An 18,983-nucleotide genomic window follows, 5' to 3' on the forward strand; every position below is an offset into this window, starting at 1 on the left:
TAAGCAGATCGACTAGTTCAAGCAAAACTCTGCAAGAACCTTGGGGGAAATCTGTACAAAATGCTAGAACTATTTACAAAACTAAATCCTATTTTAAAGACCAAAGCTGAAGCTACAGACAGAGAGGTTCTGATCCGGACCATGAGGCGACAAGAAGGAACTGGAGAGGTGCTTGGTCTGCCCTGCCATTTATCCCCTTGGTTGGAGGCACGAGGTGAGCCAGGGAGCATGTGCAGACCAACGGACACTACTTTCAAATTCTCCAGTTCCGGACGCATGGTGCACATATATAACCCACAGCGGAATACAATAGGGACCATCACTTGAAGAAATGTTCAAGCAGAATGAAGGAGGACCGGTATTGTCACAAGAAGTCCACCCAGCAATATGGCTTCCAGCAGCAGTAGGTTAAGAGCAAGCTGCATTTTAATACATAATGCAAAGCTGGGAGTTTTTGTGGTGAGAAGTGTCACTTCACATGTGCTCTGGGGTTCTTGCAATGAGAAAAATGGATGTAACTAATCTTTTATGATGCCATTTAAATATATAAAATCTGAGACTATGGATGGATAAAAACACAAACAAGTCTTTGATCTTGCAGTCTCTATGCAGAGTGGGAGACTTGCCTGGGTAGGGACTGCAGGAGTTGGCCTTTCGGCCCAAACTGGACCCTCTGATGGGAAGGGATAAGCATCAGTAGTCTGTAGCCTGAAGTCCACAGAGATTCTACAGGAAATAGAGGGGATTATCGGGCTCCAAGGCTGGGTCCATATTAACATGCTTGGGGAAAGTTTCCCCAGAGATGCAGGTCCAACAACTAAGACTGCACTGACGGGTCCAGTGTTTTCAACCTCTGAGTTGTCTAACCATACTCAAAGGAGATCTAGCAAACAGCAATAAAGATACCCAAGCCTTGTCTACACTAGCACTCTCACTCCTGCTACCAGAGGTGAAGCTACTGTAGCAGCTGGAGAGTTCCCAGCGAATGTCAGCACAGACAGGGCTTAGATTACTAGGAGTTCTACCAATCACTCTGGTGTCATGGTTTGGCAAAACGAAAGCAAGACATTCAGCAAGAACTACTTCCGTTTGGAGATAAAGCTAGCGAACAGGACAGACAGCAATGGCTCCTGGTGTTCTCACCAAACAAAATATTCCAAAATGCATTTCTGACAAAGCAGGGGTGACTTCACACAAGCATTAAGAGAAATAAATTTGCACAACAATAAATCTCTGAGAGGCAGCATCTTGATTCCGGTCATTACAACTTCGGTGCCCTGCCCGCCTGTTCAGAAGTACCGAGTTCCCATAGCGCCTTCCAAGTTGCATATTGTAAAAGCATTATCTCGCTTATGCAAATCAAAGGTGTTATGGTAAGAGATACAATAATAATGTTACATTTTAACTGTTTTGTTTTTTTTAAAGAAAGTTGGTGACTTAACTGTGTTTCTGTCTCTGTGGGAGTTTAGGGCATTTGAACCAGTTTTGGCTTATGACATAGATATGAATGAGGCATATTACAAAGGCACAGGTATCAAATAAAACCAAGAACATTCTTTTAATTAGACACCCCAATAAAAAAACAACAATTAAATTTATGTATTTTCCCCTTCATTAAGAGACTAGCTATTTTCATTATCTGGAAAGGTTTTAGTGTGGTGACTCTACAGCAACTGAAAAAAAATTTAAAAAGGCACAAACTTTTTTTTCTTTCACGTTTGCTAACACTTTATAATGGTCTATTTTTACCCAGGTTAATAAATCACTGAAAGCAGCAAGAAAATATTATGCCAATTTCTGTACACTATACAAAAACCCCTACCCTCCACTTCAGGAGAAATGTACAGCATTAAAAGACTTTTAAAAATATATAGTAGCCCGCAAAGAAATTGTGTTAATTAAGCTCTTGGTCTCCTGACATAGTGCCCTCCATTATCTACTTTCTCCCTTTATTACCGGGACAATATACCTTAGGGCACTGCCATTTTATGTATGGTATAGATTGAGGCAGGCAGAAATCCAGGGCTGAGAGTGTGAATTGCTTAACAGAGTAATAGGACAAAATCTTCTGGCTCGGATGTGCCTGCACCTACCCCTTTGTACCCCCCACCCTGCTCGCCCCTTGACCTGGCATTGCGTATGGAGGCTGGAATCTGTTCTCCCACCCTGCTAGCTAGAAGCAAGAGCAGACAATGAATGAAAAGGGTGGGCTCAGGAGACTAACCTCACACCCTCTCATTAGGCTCCAGTTTCTCTACTGTGAAAGCTGCCTTTCTCCTTAACACTTGCTAAGTATGTGCAGGCTTCTTCCTGATTGAAAGAAGCACCCACGGAGATGCTCCCGCCCTTGGTAAACAGGAATTGCACAGACAGTCCTGAGTTTGGCTCTCCAGTCTAACTGGCCAGTACCATAGGCTACCAGCCAGTTAGGAACTAATGAACTGTGGACCCAATTCCTACCTTTACATTGATGAATCTCAGTGCAGGAAAGACCCTGGACTGGAAGTGAAAGACTAGCATTTTGGTTTCCACCTCACAATATAATTCACATGTGTGTTCTGTCCCACTTCTTATTAGTTAAGCTTTCTGTCTGGTCTTCCTTTCATTCTTTCTAGTACCCTTCTTACTTGTTTCCACTATTTGATTTGACAAGGATAAATTTGTTTCCTCCTCTCTGAAACTCTCCTACCTAGTTGCTTCTACTATAGTTACAAGTGTTAGTAACATTCGTTCAGTCCCTTATCAATTTCATCATGGTTTTTTTTCCCACACCGCACACACATAATACTTCATAGAATAGTAACTTTTTTTTTCAGGAACTTAACTTAAAGGGGGTTTCCCTTTAAAGGTTATAAGATAGCTGAATCCCATCACCCACCCCAAATTAAGTGCAACCAGAAATGTTTTTAATATTTCTGATACCACATTTTAAAAATTAAAACCTACTGATCTTCCCCCCGACATAATTCATGCAAAGTTGTTATTTGTTTAAATAAGTTATAAAAATTGGTATTTCAGGCTAGAAGAAGCTGTAGTCTTGGTTATTCTTTTGTTGGCAGGCACTGTACATACATATTAGGTACAGACACATGCCGAATCTGCTTTGCATTGCTTTTTGCATTGTACAATTCACAAATCTGACATCATTAAAGCAGTTAGTTACCTTTTATGGAAGGCTGCAGTGAGGCCATCTATAATTATTAAACAGCAGCTGGTTAAGATAATATGTATGCTCCCCCCCCCCCCCCGCACACTCCCAAAATGCAATTATCTGTCACACATTGCTTGTCTGAAGTGTTTAGATTTGGTGCTCACATTAATGTGCAAATGTGTTGCCATAGGAACTGCAGCCTCCATTATGCTTCAATGACACCATTCAGCAAAAGCCAAAACAAATATAAAATTTAAAAAAATTAAAAAAAACCCCCAAACAAACAAAAAAACAAACAAACCCAGAAGGCAGCAAAGAGAAACTCCAATGCACATGCAGAAGTCTGGCCCAGGACTGCAGGTTATGCATGGATATAGAACAGCGCAGGAGATATTTAAGTTTGATCTTACTTTACAATATGTTACAATGGGGCTCAGAGTTCAAATGGTTCAAGTCTGTTTGCTGGCTTAGGAAGGAAAATGAGAATGGAGAAAAAGTCATGGTTACTGGATGCACCAAGGTTCTTTCAGATATTTGGCAGAATGAGGCACATCCAAAAAAAGTGCAACACCAGTGCCTGGATGGCAGTGCTGTGTGTTTGAGTACGTGCACACACTTCCTCTTCATGCATTGTAGCAAGCGTTTTTTCACATTTTCTTTGAAAACTATTAACCAGTAATTTATAGTAAGATGAATGCATATTTTAGTTACTGGTGCATGAAATACTGAGAAATGCATTCAAGTAATATTTCTGCACTTACTGTATTATGAATGTCATCACTACATTATCTTACATTTGGAAAAAAAAATACTATGTACACCAGACCAGTGGTACTATTATGTTTGTAAGTTTCTGTGCTTTATGTAGGTACCTGGGTAAGATTGGAACAACAGGCTGTAGGTCCACTCTGACCTGCCAGGTCATTAACACTGTATGCATTAGGAGAGCAGTACTTCCAGCCTCAGCACCACCACCTACAGCATGCGAGGAAGGATCCTTATTTTGTACAATCAAGCTGTACAAAGCAAATTAAAAATGAAATGAGGGAACGAAACAAACAATTGAAAACAAAAACAATGAAAAACAAAACAAGGGCAATTTTGGGGGGATGGGAGAAAAAACTTTTTTTTTGCTTTTGTTTTTATTCTTCGCGCAGCTGCAGACGGTAGCGGTGGTAGCGAAGCTGGAAAAACATTCTCTCAAGTATGGAATGCGTCATCCCAGGGAGGGTGTAGTGTTCAGTGATGCCCACATGTTTAAACCCTAAGGATTCATACAGCTTGTGGGCTGCCATCTTGACAGCTGTGGTTCCCAGTACAATGGAAGAATAGTTGTTGAGCATGGCAAACTCCAGCACTTTGCGGCCCAGGGCCTTGGCAATCCCTTTACCCCGGAAGTTGGAATCTACGGACATGCGGCGCAGCTCCAGGGTGTTGTCTTCCTCGTTGCCTCTCGCAGCCACGATTCCCACCACATTTCCGTCCAACACAGCTACCCAGAAGCAGGAGCCTACAGAAGATAAAGCAGAATCTGAAGCTGAAGAATGCAACTGCCCTTCTGCATAAGCCTACCTGGGCTTAATACATCACCTTAGGCCGACACAGAGCCAGATTATAAAGGTACTGAAATCAATGGGAGTTGGGCACCCAACCTACTTAAGTGCTGTTGACAATCCTACTGGGCACCTATCTGCATATTTAGGTGCCTAAATACCTTTGTGCATCTGGCCCAAAATTGCTTTCTTAAGACTGATAAGAGATTGTTATTGCCCAAGAGGGAGACGGGTAAAAAAAATCTCCTCCAATTTGAAATATAAGACTTCCTATTTGAGACCAAAATTGTAAAGGACATTAGACAATACACCAGTGTAAGGTGACCAGGGGAATTTGTCCTCAACCTGCACCAAGATTTAATTCTCAGGTGAAAGCCTGAAAATGTGTCAAACTCAGGAGCTCACTTCTCCTAAATCATATGGGAAAGGTGAAGTGGAACCATCCCATACGCCACCCTGCCCTATTAGAAGGTTATCCATTATAAGGGTGTTTCACTTATCTCAATAAAGCACACAAAGGGAATTTATTAACTCTCCCTAACACAACAACATTACATATCTTTGGTTTCTTGGAACGGCCTTAGTTAGAGGGAGCTCTGTGTCAAAAGCAGCTGCAAAATGAGCTTCTTTATTGTAGGTTTTACTGCAAAATTCCTTCTTTGATATAGCCAGCATTGTCAAAGGACTCTATTTCCATGGGACATGTGAATAGCTTGTGTACAGTACAAGTCAGGATAAATCCAACATAACGAGAAACTTCAGCCTAATGCAGTAACTGAGTAGCCCTGCAGCCAACCGCCTTCAGCTGTGGTCTCAAAGCTAAGTAGGGCTAGGTGCACGGAGTACTTGGACAGGAGATCAACAAAAAAAACCCAGTAGCTGGAGGAAGTTATATTAGTGATTTAGTAGGCAGCATTCTTCCCCTCTGAATCAGTAATGAACCAGAGCCCGTCACAGTGTTAAGGAGTTACTGGGCATATTGTTGCCTTTTAGGTGAAATGTAAAACCAGTCATGTCATTTAGTGTCCTACAATGCTTTCCTCCCAGAGCATGCATGTTGATCCTAAATGGATGTCAGAATTCCCATTGAGTACTTGCAGTCTGTCTACTTAAAATTTCCATGGCATTGTCAACTGGAAAAAAAAAATTACCTACCTTTCTGTAACTGTTCTTCGAGATGTGTTGCTCATGTCCCTTCCATTCTAGGTGTGTGGGCGCCCATGTGTGCAGTTGTCTGAGATTTTTGCCTTAGCGGTATCCATAGGGTCGGCTGAGGCACCCCCTTGAGTACCGCGCTCATGTGCTGGTATATTAGGTGCCAACGACTATGTCCTCTCAGTTCCTTCTTGCCAGAAACTCTGACAGAGGGGTAGGAGGGTGGGTAATGGAATGGACATGAGCAACACATCTTGAAGGACAACAGCTACAAAAAGGTAGGTAACCGTTTTTTCTTCTTTGAGTGCTTGCTCATGTTGATTCCATTCTAGGTGACTCACAAGCAGTAAACCTGGAGGTGGGCTTGGAGTTCACAGTCTAGTGGCTTGCAGCATCCCTCTACTGAAGCCAGCATTGTCCCGGGCCTGCTGGGTACGTGCGTAATGGGATGTAAAGGTGTGGATGGATGACCAGGTGGCCGCCCTATAGATGTCCTGGATAGGCACCTGGGCTAGGAAAGCTGCTGTAGAGGCTTGCGCCTTGGTTGAGTGGGCGGTGACAATCGCTGGAGGGGACACCTTTGCCTGATCGTAGCAGTAGCAAATGCAGGCAGTGATCCAAGAAGAAATTCTCTGAGTGGACACCAGATGACCTTTCATCCTGTCGGCCACTGCAACGAACAATTGCATTGACTTGCGGAATGGCTTGGACCTTTCAATGCAGAAGGCTAGTGCCCTCCAGACATCTAGGGAATGCAATTTTTAATTTGCTTGGTACAGCTTTAACCATGTACAAAATAGCTGTCAGATGAAGCACCGCCAGGTTCGGATGCAGAAGACTGCGTGGTTTTGGGACAGCACTTCCGGCAGGAGCGGTAGCTGTAACAGAGCAGCAATTGAGAGGTCCAGCAATGTGCCGAACCAGTGCTGGTGCAGCCTAGCTGACACTATGAGGATTACCCCACCTTGTTTGATCTTCATGAGGACTCTGTGAATTAAACGGCATTGGGGGGAAGGCATATAACAGAGCCCATGATCATGGGAGCAGAAAAGCATCCGGCAGGGAGCCTCTGTCAATCTCCTGAAAGGAGCAGAAAACATGGCATTTCCTGTTCTGCTTGGACGCGAACAGGTCCACTTGGGGAGTCCCTCACCTCTGGAAGATGATGCTGATCACTTCTGGATGGAGGGACCACTCGTGTCGAGACGAGAAGATCATGCTGAGGCAATCTCCCAAAGCATTCCTGGCCCCAGGGAGGTGTGCGGCTACGAGAAGGATGTTGTGTTGTATACAAAAGTTCCAGAGCCTGAGGACTTCTTGGCAAAGGGCAGATGATTTGGCTTTGCCTTGCTCGTTGATATAGAACATAGCCGCTGTATTGTCTGTCAGCGCCTGGACCACCCTGCTTTTTATGTGAGGTAGGAAGGCTTGGCAGGCCAGGCAAGCCACTCTGAGCTCCCTGACGTTGATGTGTAAGGAGTGATTGTGACTCGACCAATGACCTTGCATGTTGAGATTGCCCAGGTGGGCTCCGCATCCCAGGTCTGAGCCATCGGAGACAAAGGTTACTGACGGGGAAGAAGCTGTGAGGGGAACTCCCTCCAACACCGAAGCAGGATTCTGTCATTATGTGAGTGATGACAGCACATGGTCTGGGACCCTGACCACACAGTCCACGCTGTCTTTCTTGGGGATGCAGACCAATGCCAGCCACGCCTGCATAGGCCTGAGACGGAGATGCGCGTCCCGGATCACAAGTGCAGGCCGCCGCATGGCCTAACAATTGCAGGCATGTGTGACCGGTGGTGGGAGGGTGGGCTTGCATACATGAGATCAGGTCTGCCATGGCTTGGAACCTAGCCTCAGGGAGCAAGGCTCTGGTCTCAGTAGAGTCGAGGACCCCTCCAATCAACTCTACACACTGCACTGGAATTAAAGTTGACTTTTTCTCATTTATTAACAGCCCCAGGTCGCAACAGATGGAGCAAACCAGGTTGAGATGATGCCGCACCTGATGGGAAAGGCCATTAATTAACCAGTCATCGAGGTACGAATAAATTTGCACCCCTTGGCACCTCAGCAGCCACTGATGATATGCACTTTGTAAACACTCTCAGGGCTGACAAGAGACTGAAGGGCAGCACCGTGAATTGAAAATGGCAGTGACCCAACGTAGAACGGAAAAAACGCCTGTGCCCCAGGAAAATGGAAATATGCATTCTTTAAGTCAAGGGTGGTGTACCAGTCTCCTGGATCCAGGGAGGGAATAATGGAGGCCAGAGAGACCATGCGAAACTTCAGCTTCTTGAGAGACTTGTTGAGGCAGCGCAGGTCCAGAATGGGTGTGAGGCCCCCTTTTGCGATTAGGAAACAGTGGGAGTAGAACCCTTTCCCCTTCATGTCTGGAGGGACCTCCTCTACCGCCCCCAGGCTTACAAGGTTCTCGATCACTTGAACGATTAGTTGCTCATGAGAAGGGTCCCTGAAGAGGGACCTGGAAGGGGGAGTAGGACAGAGGGCTGGCCATGAACTGCAGGGTATAGCTTGAAGATATTATGTCGAGCACCCAACCGTCTGAGGTCAGCTGCGACCAGGCCGATCGGAAGGGGCGCAGGCGGTTGAGGAAAGAACAGGGGGGTGGATCCTGGGAAGTGACTAGGTCACTATCCTCGGGCGCATCCTCAAAATGCCTGCTTCTGGCTTTCGGAAGAACCAGGCTGAGCAGAGGAACAGGTCCTTTGTCTCTGTCCTTCTTTCTGTAGGAGCTGGACCGAGGGATACCTCATGACCTGGACGGAGGTGGAGGGGGACAGAATGGCTTTCTAGCCTGCTGAGGGGTGTGTAGGCCTGAGGAATGGAGGGTGGCATGGGAGTATTTAAGGCCATGGAGCCATGCATCAGTCAGCTCTGAAAAGAACCCTGCTCCCTCTAACAGGAAACTGAAGGATAGTCTGCATCTCCTGGGACAACCCAGAGGACTGTAACTAGGAGCTGCACCTCATGACCACTGCAAAAGCGACTACCCTGGCTGCCGAGTCCGTAGCGTCCTAGGCCATCTGGAAGATGCCCCTCATCACCACTTTTCCCTCTTCCACCAATGTGGCGAACTCCTGGGTTCAGTCCTGTGGGAGGCCCTCCTTGAACTTGCTGATGGAGTCCCACAGGCTGAAGTTGTATGTGCCTAGTAGGGCCTGATGGTTAAACACCCAAAATTGCAGGATGGCTGTCAAATAAATTTTCCTGTCAAACAAGTCCAGCCTCTTGGCATCTTTATTTTTCGGTGTGCTGTTCACCTGGCCCTGTCTGGGCCTTTTGTTGACAGCAGACATGACCAGGGACCCCCGCTGGAGGGGGATGCACAGGTACTCAAATTCCTTTGCTGGGACATAGTACTTCTTTTCCTCCTTCTTGGAAGTAGGCGGAATGGAAGAGAGGGTTTAATCACACAGACTTAGCAAGTTTTAGGACCCCTGGGTGGACAGGTAATGTGACCTGGGCTGGGGTGGAGAAGGGCATGACATTAAAGAGGTTGGACTCCTCCAATAGCTCTTTGACCTCCAAGTTTAGGTTGGCAGCCACCCTTTTGAGCAGGGCTTGGTGCTCCTTGAAGTCATCAGGGGGCTGCTTGTTTGCGAGGGGCCTGCCAACGCTTCATCTGGAGACGATGAAGACAACTGTGCCGCAGTGGGAGGGGCAGCTTCCCTTGGGGATGGCTCTTTGGGCATCGGGCCCCACTGTCATCCCTGTGTAGGATTCTGCACCGTGCTCCGACTCTGGTGCTGGCTGTGCCAAGGGCAGCTTGTCCGATGCAACCCGGGAGGAATGGTGGGAGTATGGGACGGGCATAAAAGGTACATACCACGGGTTCCAGTACAGCCACTGGGCGGGCCACTGCCCCTGCCTCCACCGCAGGAGCCATGCCAGTCTCGCAGCCTGGTGGTGATTCACCTTTGTTGGTGAGGGGTTGAACTGTCCTTCAGACTTGGACCATTGCTCTTCCAGTGATCAGGGCGGAACTGTAGATGCCGCAGTCTGCCGACTTACTCTTGTCGGCGACTGGCAAGGAGAGGGTGAAGAACTGTCCCTGCCCAAAGAGCAGTGTCGGGGAGCTGAAGGTCGGTGCCGCCTCTGAGAACGATCCGGCACTGGGGGGGGTTGGAGAGGATTGACGCCTGGGAGACTGCTTAGGTGATGGTGATCTGCGCCGTGGCAATCTCTGGTGGGAGGCCCGATGGTACTGTGTGTACGAGGATCGGCGTTGTGACTCACGTATCCTGTGCCTCATAGGTGGACATCTTGGTGTCAGGGACCTGGGTCTTCTGAAAGGGGACCGAGGCTGCGGTGATGGGGATTGATGCCTGTGGTACGGGGACTGGGGATGCTCCGCTGCTTTAGGGGACAGTCCCATAACTGGCTTGCCCATAGATGCCATGGCCTTAGCCAGGTCCATCGCCTGGCTTGGAGTCTGCGGTGCCGGACGGCCTACTTGCTTTGGCAGCCAGGCCAGCTTCGGGCACAGATGGCCTTATGAGGGGCTGGGACCCCTTGCTACTCCCTGGAGTCGGAGGTGGGTCCCTGGCTGGGCTAGGGGGTCTGACCACACTGGTGCCCCCAAATAGCTCCGGGGCGGGCACGTGGCCTAACACAGGTCCTTTGCCCAAAGCCCCCTTTTTCTGCAGTGCCAGGGGGCCCGTTGACTTTGACCGCTTCTTAGGCACCAGTGAGAGGGAATGGTGCTGGGCGGATTCCGGTGTCGGTGGAATGCCAAAGTGCGCACAGATGCCAAAGTGCCGGGTATGGAGTCTGATCGAGAGGGCTCCGAGGCAGGACAAAGCACAGACTCCATGAGGAGGGCCCTTAAGCGAATATCCTGTTCCGTTTGAGTTTGAGGGCAAAAGTTTTTGCAGATCCTGCACTTGTCCTTTCTGTGGGATTCCCCAAACAGCTATCGTGAGGGTGACTAATGGGTATTGGCTGGCTGCACAATGAGCATGGCTTAAAGCCTGGGGGATGGGGCATGCCCTGTTCCGAGGCAGAGTCCCAGCTGGGACTAACTCTTAAACTACTACTCTTAACACTTGACGTAATGGTCTAACTAAGTACCTAAAAACCAAAAAACAAAGGAGACCGAACCATGGACTGTAAGAACCACTAACGCTCTTGTGATGCAAGACAAAGTGCTCAGACCAACTCTCAGGGGCATTAAGAAAGAACTGAGAGGGCGTAGGGTCGGCGGCGCCTAATATACCAGCGCGTGAGCGTGGCACTCAAGGGGGCACCACAACTGACCCTACAGATACCGCTAAGGCAAAAATCTCCAACTGTACACGTGGGTGCCCACACACCTAGAATGGAATAGACATGAGCAAGCACTGGAAGAAGAATATTATTTCTCACTCTTGTGCACTGCTGAGCTGTGTTTTACTCTACAGGTGACTTCACATGAATGGTGAGTGAAATAATCCCTAAGAACAGTAAACAGTAGCATCTATGTGGATGAAATATGCTGTGCAAGGGAAAATCATCATAAAAAGGAAGTGCTAACCTAATAAGCAAGCAGGGAATATCCTTCTTCACCTAGTAATTGCTTTCCTAGAAATAGCAAGCAAAGCATGTCTACAGCTATCGTCCTTGATAAGCTATCGTCCTGCTCTTATGATAAGAACACTACCTGTTGCCGTACATCAATACACTGCCAGAAATGCAGAGAAGCACGATTAACTTGACCATTGATGATAGTGGGCACTTGCTCTGAGCATGCCCACAGAAGACCCCTGGCAACAATGCAGCAAGGTCTAAGCCTTCCATAAGCATTGTCCCCCTAAGTAAATGTTTCCACCAATAACAACCCTACTTAAATAAAAGACAACACAAACAAGGACTCCAACTTAACTTTGACCTCTCCTCACACAGTTGTACTGGTTTAAATATAACTCCTCTTCTCTGACTGCAGGCTCACTACAGGGCTTACCTAAAAACACACTTTTTAATAAAGCCAAAAGATGGAGCACATACGTGAGCATGCTCAGTACCTAGATAGACAGGGACCCATACATCTTAAAAATGAAAAACACTTCCCAAGCCCAAAAAACATTAACCAACCCATCCCCTCAGTCACATCTTTTCCTTGGAAAGCAAGCAGGGCTTGTGGGGTGAGCCAAGCATCACCAAACCCTGGCACTGGAGGACCAAGGAGGGAAGCGTGTTTCAAAGCCAAGGACTCACCACTGACAATGCTCTAGCACTGTTCCTGACTATTATTATCAAGTTTCTTAGGATAGTGCCTAAGGACCAACTACGAACAGGGTCCCATTCTGACAGGCATTGCACAAAACACAGAGTAGAAGATAATCCCTGCCCTGAAGAGCTTGCCATGTGACTAGACCAGACAGACAGGATGGGAAAGGAGTAGAACAACACTGTCATGTTAGCGCTACAAAACAAATAAATAAATATAATTGGGGGTGGGCCACAGACAGAAAGAAAAGTGGAGAGGAAAGGAGGTAAGGGGGCTCAGGAAGGGAAGATTTGGAATGAAACTGAGGTGCAGAGACTGGTCCAACCCTGCCCCTCAAAGAGCCAATCAGTACAGGGCAGAGAAAGTTGAGTCAGAACTGTAGCAAGTTCTCTGAATGTCTGATGGTCCCTGCTTGGGTGGCACCTGCAGCTGCTCCTATTGGCCAGGGTCTTTGCCTGGTTCCACTCTGAAGTTTGTCCCTCCCCCCAGCCAATGCCACATGGCTGAGGGGAGGGGATCCTCCCCTGCACAGTTCTGGGTCCCAAAGGGTGCTCCCAGCTGGGCCCCATTTTACCCCTTCCTAGCCCAGTGCAGTGGTCCCTGCTTTGGCTGCTTCTGTTTCTCTCAAGTGCCTCATATGAAATCAGGGGTTGCAGTAACACACGACTGGAAGTGCATCTCTCAGGTAGCCTGGATCAAAAGTATTTAGGGCTTTAATAATCAAACTCACCACAAGCTTCACTCAGAAACTTGTCAGTAGCCAGTGCAGATCCCAGAGCAAAGACATAATGTGCTCTCAGGGAGGAACAGGGAAACTGAAAAGGATGCCCAAGCTGCAATTTCTGAATGGTTCAAAGGTGTTGCCCAATGGAGAAAACACTGCAACAATCTAAACTTGGAGTGGCAAGAGTATGGATTAGTCCGGGGAGGTCTGCATCCAAAAGGAAGAGGTGGAATCTGCTTGTTAGATGTTGATGATATGATGAAATGCACATGACCACTGCTGCAATCTGAGAACCCAGTAGCACCATGAGATCCACCAAGAATCCCAGGTTACAAAAAACTTAGAAACAAAGGATAGATGTGCCTTGCTAATCAGAGGTACTGAAATAATTTCCTCCAATGACCGGAATGCTTATTGGGTGGGAGAAGCCAATGGAGATACTCCAGATTTACACTGATTCACATTAAAGTAGTATTTGGCCCCAAGAGCAAAACATGTTAAATTTTGTATTAATAAGTTTGATCAAGGAATTAATTAGGCAAGGCTGAAGTGGATAAATTCTCCAAATGATGTTTCAGTGATGGCAAAAAATTCTCAAACCTAGCTGAAGAGCTCACTGTATTCTATATAAAGTAATTCCTACTTTAGCATTTAGGGCCTAATCCTGCAAAACATCCTTATCCGTATGAGCAACCCCACCCCCACTCCCCCATGGCTTGAATAAGGCTAATCAAGCAATAAGGACAATTCACAAGAAGGGGGGGAGGTGAGAGACTAGGTCCCAGGTTGACTTCCCTGAATCTTGGCAACACATCAGGTCAATTCTGGGAGTCGACACGAGAAATATGATTCACTGGGAAGTACTAAGATGTCCTCTGCTCCCCCAGCAATTCAGATTGCTGCCTTCCCAGCAAATTGACACTTGCCAGCCCTGGAACCAGAATGGCAGTAAATGATGGTGCCACTAAACCAGACTACAAGGCTAGTTCCAGATCAAATGTAGTTTGTTGTTCTATCAACACAACGCACCCCCTTTCCCTCCAGTCCACTAAACTCAGAATGGAAACTGGGCGGGAAATGGTTTTCCATCCTGCTAAAGTGTTCAGATATTTTTTTAAAGTTTCCTATTTCAGATCAAGAGATGGGCAGGGTGCAAAAAAAGTGTTCAGATTAGCCAATAATCCAGTGGTTAGGGCAGTCACCTGGGATGTAGGAGACCCAGGTTCAAGGCCCTACTCTGCCAAATTCAGCAATTCCATCCTAAACCTGAGAAGTTATTCTCCACTGAAACATGCACACATTCCCATTAAGTATCAATTTTGACAAATCAGCATTTTCCAACAAAAAAAATATTTGGTTGAAAAATTCCCGACCGGCTCTACTCTCAACACAATGACGTATGGCAGTTAGGTTTACAGAAAGACTAGGATGAGGGATGGCGCCTATGTCCACGACACAAATGCCCCTTTAAGATTTAGAGACACGTAAATCAAGTATCCTCTGAGATTCCTGCTTTGTTTTTAGCAAATTACTGTAACAATTTTAAACAGGAAAAGAAAATCTATTTTTAAACCTGGGTTATGAAATTGCTTCCCATTACTTTTTCCAATGCAGGTCTGTTGCTGAGCATAATCTGAAGGGGAGCAAACTGGTGGTAAACTGCTGACCTGAGATCCACCCCCCAAATAAGACACTGGCTCGGAGAGTGAACCATCACATTTCAGAACAACAGGAAAACTCTACCTTTTCAGCCTGTCTCTTAACGGTCAGTTTAGCCTGTGCTGATTCACAGGCCTATCACTAATTCTTCTTGGTGACTGGTCCTTCCGTCTTGCTGAATTAGTTCTAGAAGCACTGCCACTAAACAGAATCACTACCCTCAGAAGTTCAAATCTGAACATTCTTGAATGAGGACTGGCAAAGGCATTCAGGGGGAAAAGCCTCCTATTCCTTCCCTGGTGACATTTTTCGTGCATGGGGTGGAAAATGTGTATCTCCTTCCTCCGGTTATTCTGAAATTACAGGTATGAGTCATAGGCCTGCAGTCTTTCTGCTTTTCATACATTTTTGTCTGGACTGAAATAAAATAGCTAACAGATCTTGCTTGGCAGAAGTAGGCAACAGAATTAATAGGGTGCTATTAATACCAGGAGTTCACATTTTATTCTCGCATAAATTGGTTTTTGCTGTTTGAAAATAATCATGACTGGAGAGATGAATAAACACCTTGTCAGTGACAAGCCTCCATTGCGATACCTGTTCCTTTTTAATTTTCCTCAACTTCACCCTCATGTACCTTCATAGACTTAGAGAGACAAGGTGGGTGAGGTGACCTTTTATTGGATCCACTTCTGTTGGCGAAAGAGACAACAGAAGTTTGTCCAATAAAAGATACTAACTCACCCATCTTGTCTCTCTAATATGCCTGGACCAACAAAACTACAGAAACAAACATCCACAGGCTTAGCTCCTTTCCATCATCCACCACTTCCACCCAGCTTCAAGTACCCTCAAAATTCTTGATCTTGCCCACTTATTGCAAGAAAATCTCCTTAAACGAGCCCTTCTTTACAAACATCTCTAATTGTGTTCTTTAACCACCTTCCTCTACACATACCATTGCTTTCTTCTTCTCTTCACTGTTTCCCTGATATAATGGCCATTCTGGGGCGATCATATGGTCAGTGCCTTGAAAAACAGCAGGGATTCCCAGGTGTCCATTACACAACAAAGGGCATGTCTAGAGTGCAATCACAAGGTGTGATTCAAGCTAGTTCGGGTATGTCTTCTCAAGCTGCAATCTAGCTAGCTTGGGTCTTGGAGCAGTGAAGCCGTGGCAATGCATGCTTCAGCATGGGCAGTACAAGCCAGTCTGGGACCCAGAGTAATTACCTGAAGGACTAGCCCAGGCTGAAGCCCACAGTGCCCCAGGTTTGCTGCTCAGGGACCCAAGATAGCTAGATTAAAGCTATTTCCGGTATAGCTACGGGAACTGCAAACACATCCCATGATGGCAGTACAGACATAAGTAAAGGAGGAGGATGGATGGCCCAGGAGTTGAGGGCGCTCATGTAGGACTTGGGAGATCTGGGTTCAATTCCCTCTTCTGCCACAAGACTTCCAGTGTGACCCTGGGCAAGTCAGTTAGGATCTCCTCTGTAACATGGAGGTAATGACACTACCCTGTCTCACAGGGGTGTTGTGTGGTTCACTTCATTAAAGATGGTCAGGCACTCAGATACTGGGGGCCAGATAAGTTCCTAAGTTAGATAAAAAGCTCAGGTTTTAGATAAGACCCTTCTAGAGCAGGGGTTCTCAAACTTCATTGCACTGCAACCCCTCTGAGAACAAAAATTGCTACACAACCCCAGGAGGGGGAACTGAAGCCTGAGCCCACTCGAGCTCTGCTGCCTTGGGGGTGCCAAAGCTGAAGACCAAGGGCTTCAGCCCCAGGCAAGGGGCCTATAACCTGAGCCCTGTTGCCCATGGCTAAAGCCCTGAGGCTTGGGCTTTGGCCCTGGGCCCCAGAAAGTCTAAGCCAGCCCTGGCAACCTCATTAAAATGGAGTCGCGACCCACTTTGGGGTCCCAACCCACAATTTGAGAACTGCTGTTCTAGCAAATGCTATCATTGGCCAAATTTTTATTGGTGTAAGCTGGTCTAGTTCCCTTGACTTCACTGGAGCAGAGCCAATTTACACCAACAGAGTATTTGGCCTGACCATAATTCTGACCATAATTCCAGGGACTCCAAGAAATTTGCTACCTCTAACATAATAAGCTTTGTCCTCTACCCCTGTGATCAAAGAACTCAATGGACCAGAATCACTGATATGCTCCAGCTGCTTTGCGCCACTCTGGGTTTACTGCTGCTTCGCATCGCTAATTTAACTGGCCACTTAATCCATGTTTATGGCTCCTTTCAGCTGCCAGAGAAGCACAAAGCAGGCCCAGAGTGTACTGGTGAATCTAGAGCCTTATTTCTTCCATTAATGTCAGCTACATCACTTCAGGTAACTACTACCCACAATCTTTCTGTCCTTCCAATATCTCTGTGCCACGAGGCCCTGTCAGACAATAAAAGCACCTCATGCCTTCATCCTATTCTCCTTCAAACCTCACCTCCCGTATCCCAGGATAATTAACCACCTGCCCACTCATACATTCCCAAATACCTTCAGTGTGCCACAGCTCTCTCAAAAGTCCCTTCAGACTCCTTTGAGAGGTCTTCCCTTTCTGACTACAAGCCTGGTGCAAGTTCTCCCCACACAGCCTTCTTCAATATTCTCAGCATGGCTCACTCTCCTGTCACTACTGACTCATGATTATTTCTGCTCAAACATGGCTTTCCTGCCTTTACTTCCTTGTATCCAACGTGGAATTGAGATCAAAGGATCACCACCTCCAGCTCAGCACAATTCCCTGAAATTCTAACCTTCTTACCCTCCTGGTTTCAACTCCAGACACTACAACCACCTTTCTGTAGCCCACAATACAGCCTCCTCTATCACCCTGCCACTAAGCTATTTGAATATACCTGCTCCTGTTTATTCTAAAATGCAACACACTTTTAATTCTAATCTCTCCCCACCCCAAGAAAAAAAAAACTATTATACCCAACATATGAGTGAATTAACCATAACACAGCCCTTTTCAGCCCATCCCACCCTAAGAGTTATTTACTTTGTCATAATATCCTTCATTCAGTAGATCCAAGATAGGCAATTCCCTGATTGTTAAGGTGTGACGTTTTGGGGTCCACCCAGACCACTAAAAGATTCTGTCTCTGCCCACCCTTTAACTTCAGGGGTCTTTATGATGGGCAGCTTTGGTTCAATTCCCTGACATCAACAACCTGCCCACAAGCATAAGGTTTCACCCTGTCTCACCAGCCTAATTACATCTTAGGGTGACACCAAGAGCTCTTCCAGTCCTGGGTTTCCCCAAACACATCTCTCCTATGTTCTTAATTACCAGACACACAGAATGATCCTCTCTGGTTTGTCACCCCTGAAGGTGAAACCAGCCCCCCAGTTATCACATCATTTTGGCACACACACTCCACATGGTTTGCACATCAGAGATCTGCTTGGGATAAAAACAAAGTTTATTTAAAAGAAAAAAACACATATTCCAAGATGAAATAGTAACAGAAAGCAAACACAAGTTACACAGAAAACAAAACCAAGAGACAACTTCAGCCTTTACACTTTCATATTAGATAAAATCCCTTTTCTAATAAGTTACCTATTGTCTTAGAACAGTTTCCGAGGATACCCCCCAGCTATGGGAGGGATCCCGTGCTCACAGACATCATCCTACCTCGAGCTATCCCCCAAGTTCTGGATAAAAAAAACAACAAAAACCGCTCAGTTCCAAGCCAGTTTTTAAAAAGCTTTTTCCTCCCCTCACATTTGTCCCCGGTGACTCTTGGTTAGTCAGAGAGGGGAAACTGCTTCCTGACTTGATGTTGGACAGTCAGGACGTTCTTTTCCATTTTGAGTTGTCTCAGTGTCATTTCACCATCTCTAATGGTCCACCAATCTCTTCTCCTGGGCTGGGCAATGGATAGTTACTCAAAGTCAGTTTCATGTAGATAACTAGTTTAGGGGGTGCCCTTCCCTGTTTGACATGGAACTGAAGCTGCACCAGTTTTCTACACACAAATACATACACTCCACAGTCAAGCCTGTATACGTATCCACATAACAATTACTCCACTTAGAACATTACAAGCTTTCAAAAGACACCTTATTGTACTATAAAAACCTATCCAGTTACACAGTATGCAATCAGTTGGTTGTACTGGTTATTTGGGGGGGTTTGGCCTTCTGTTCGCCCCTTGGGGTGTCTGGACCCTAACTGTCACATAGGGGCATCACTGAGCTCAACTTCACTGTCCTCCCATAAGGAATACAGAGGTTAGTTTCTACTCTCATTTTCTGGACAGTCACATGTCTGTAAATCCTATTACAGTCACACCCAAAACATCCCCACATGTGAACTTTGCCAAAAAAAAAGGGGTTACTTAGATCTTCACCCTCTTTTGTCTTTACTGCAACTCCCAGGCTTCTCAAGAAAGAATTTTCTGTAGTATCTGGCTGATGAATCTTGCCCATATGCTCAGGGTTTAGCTGATCGCCATATTTGGGGTCGGGAAGGA

General features: G+C 46.3%; 1 protein-coding gene across 2 annotated transcripts in view; it reads right to left on the minus strand.

Annotated features, from left to right (window-relative positions):
* Window positions 1-3,988: 3,988 nt before the first annotated feature.
* NAT8L (N-acetyltransferase 8 like) overlaps window positions 3,989-18,983 on the minus strand; it is a 52,500-nt gene continuing 37,505 nt past the window's right edge. For both annotated transcript variants that reach the window (XM_073342731.2, XM_073342732.1), the window contains exon 3: window positions 3,989-4,661. In XM_073342731.2, the coding sequence (XP_073198832.1) occupies window positions 4,294-4,661 (368 nt within the window). In that variant the 3' untranslated portion in view covers window positions 3,989-4,293. The remainder of the gene's footprint in view (window positions 4,662-18,983) is intronic.

The sequence above is a fragment of the Lepidochelys kempii genome, chromosome 4 (genome assembly GCF_965140285.1).
Source record: "Lepidochelys kempii isolate rLepKem1 chromosome 4, rLepKem1.hap1, whole genome shotgun sequence".
In the NCBI taxonomy this organism is placed as follows: Eukaryota; Metazoa; Chordata; order Testudines; family Cheloniidae; genus Lepidochelys; species Lepidochelys kempii.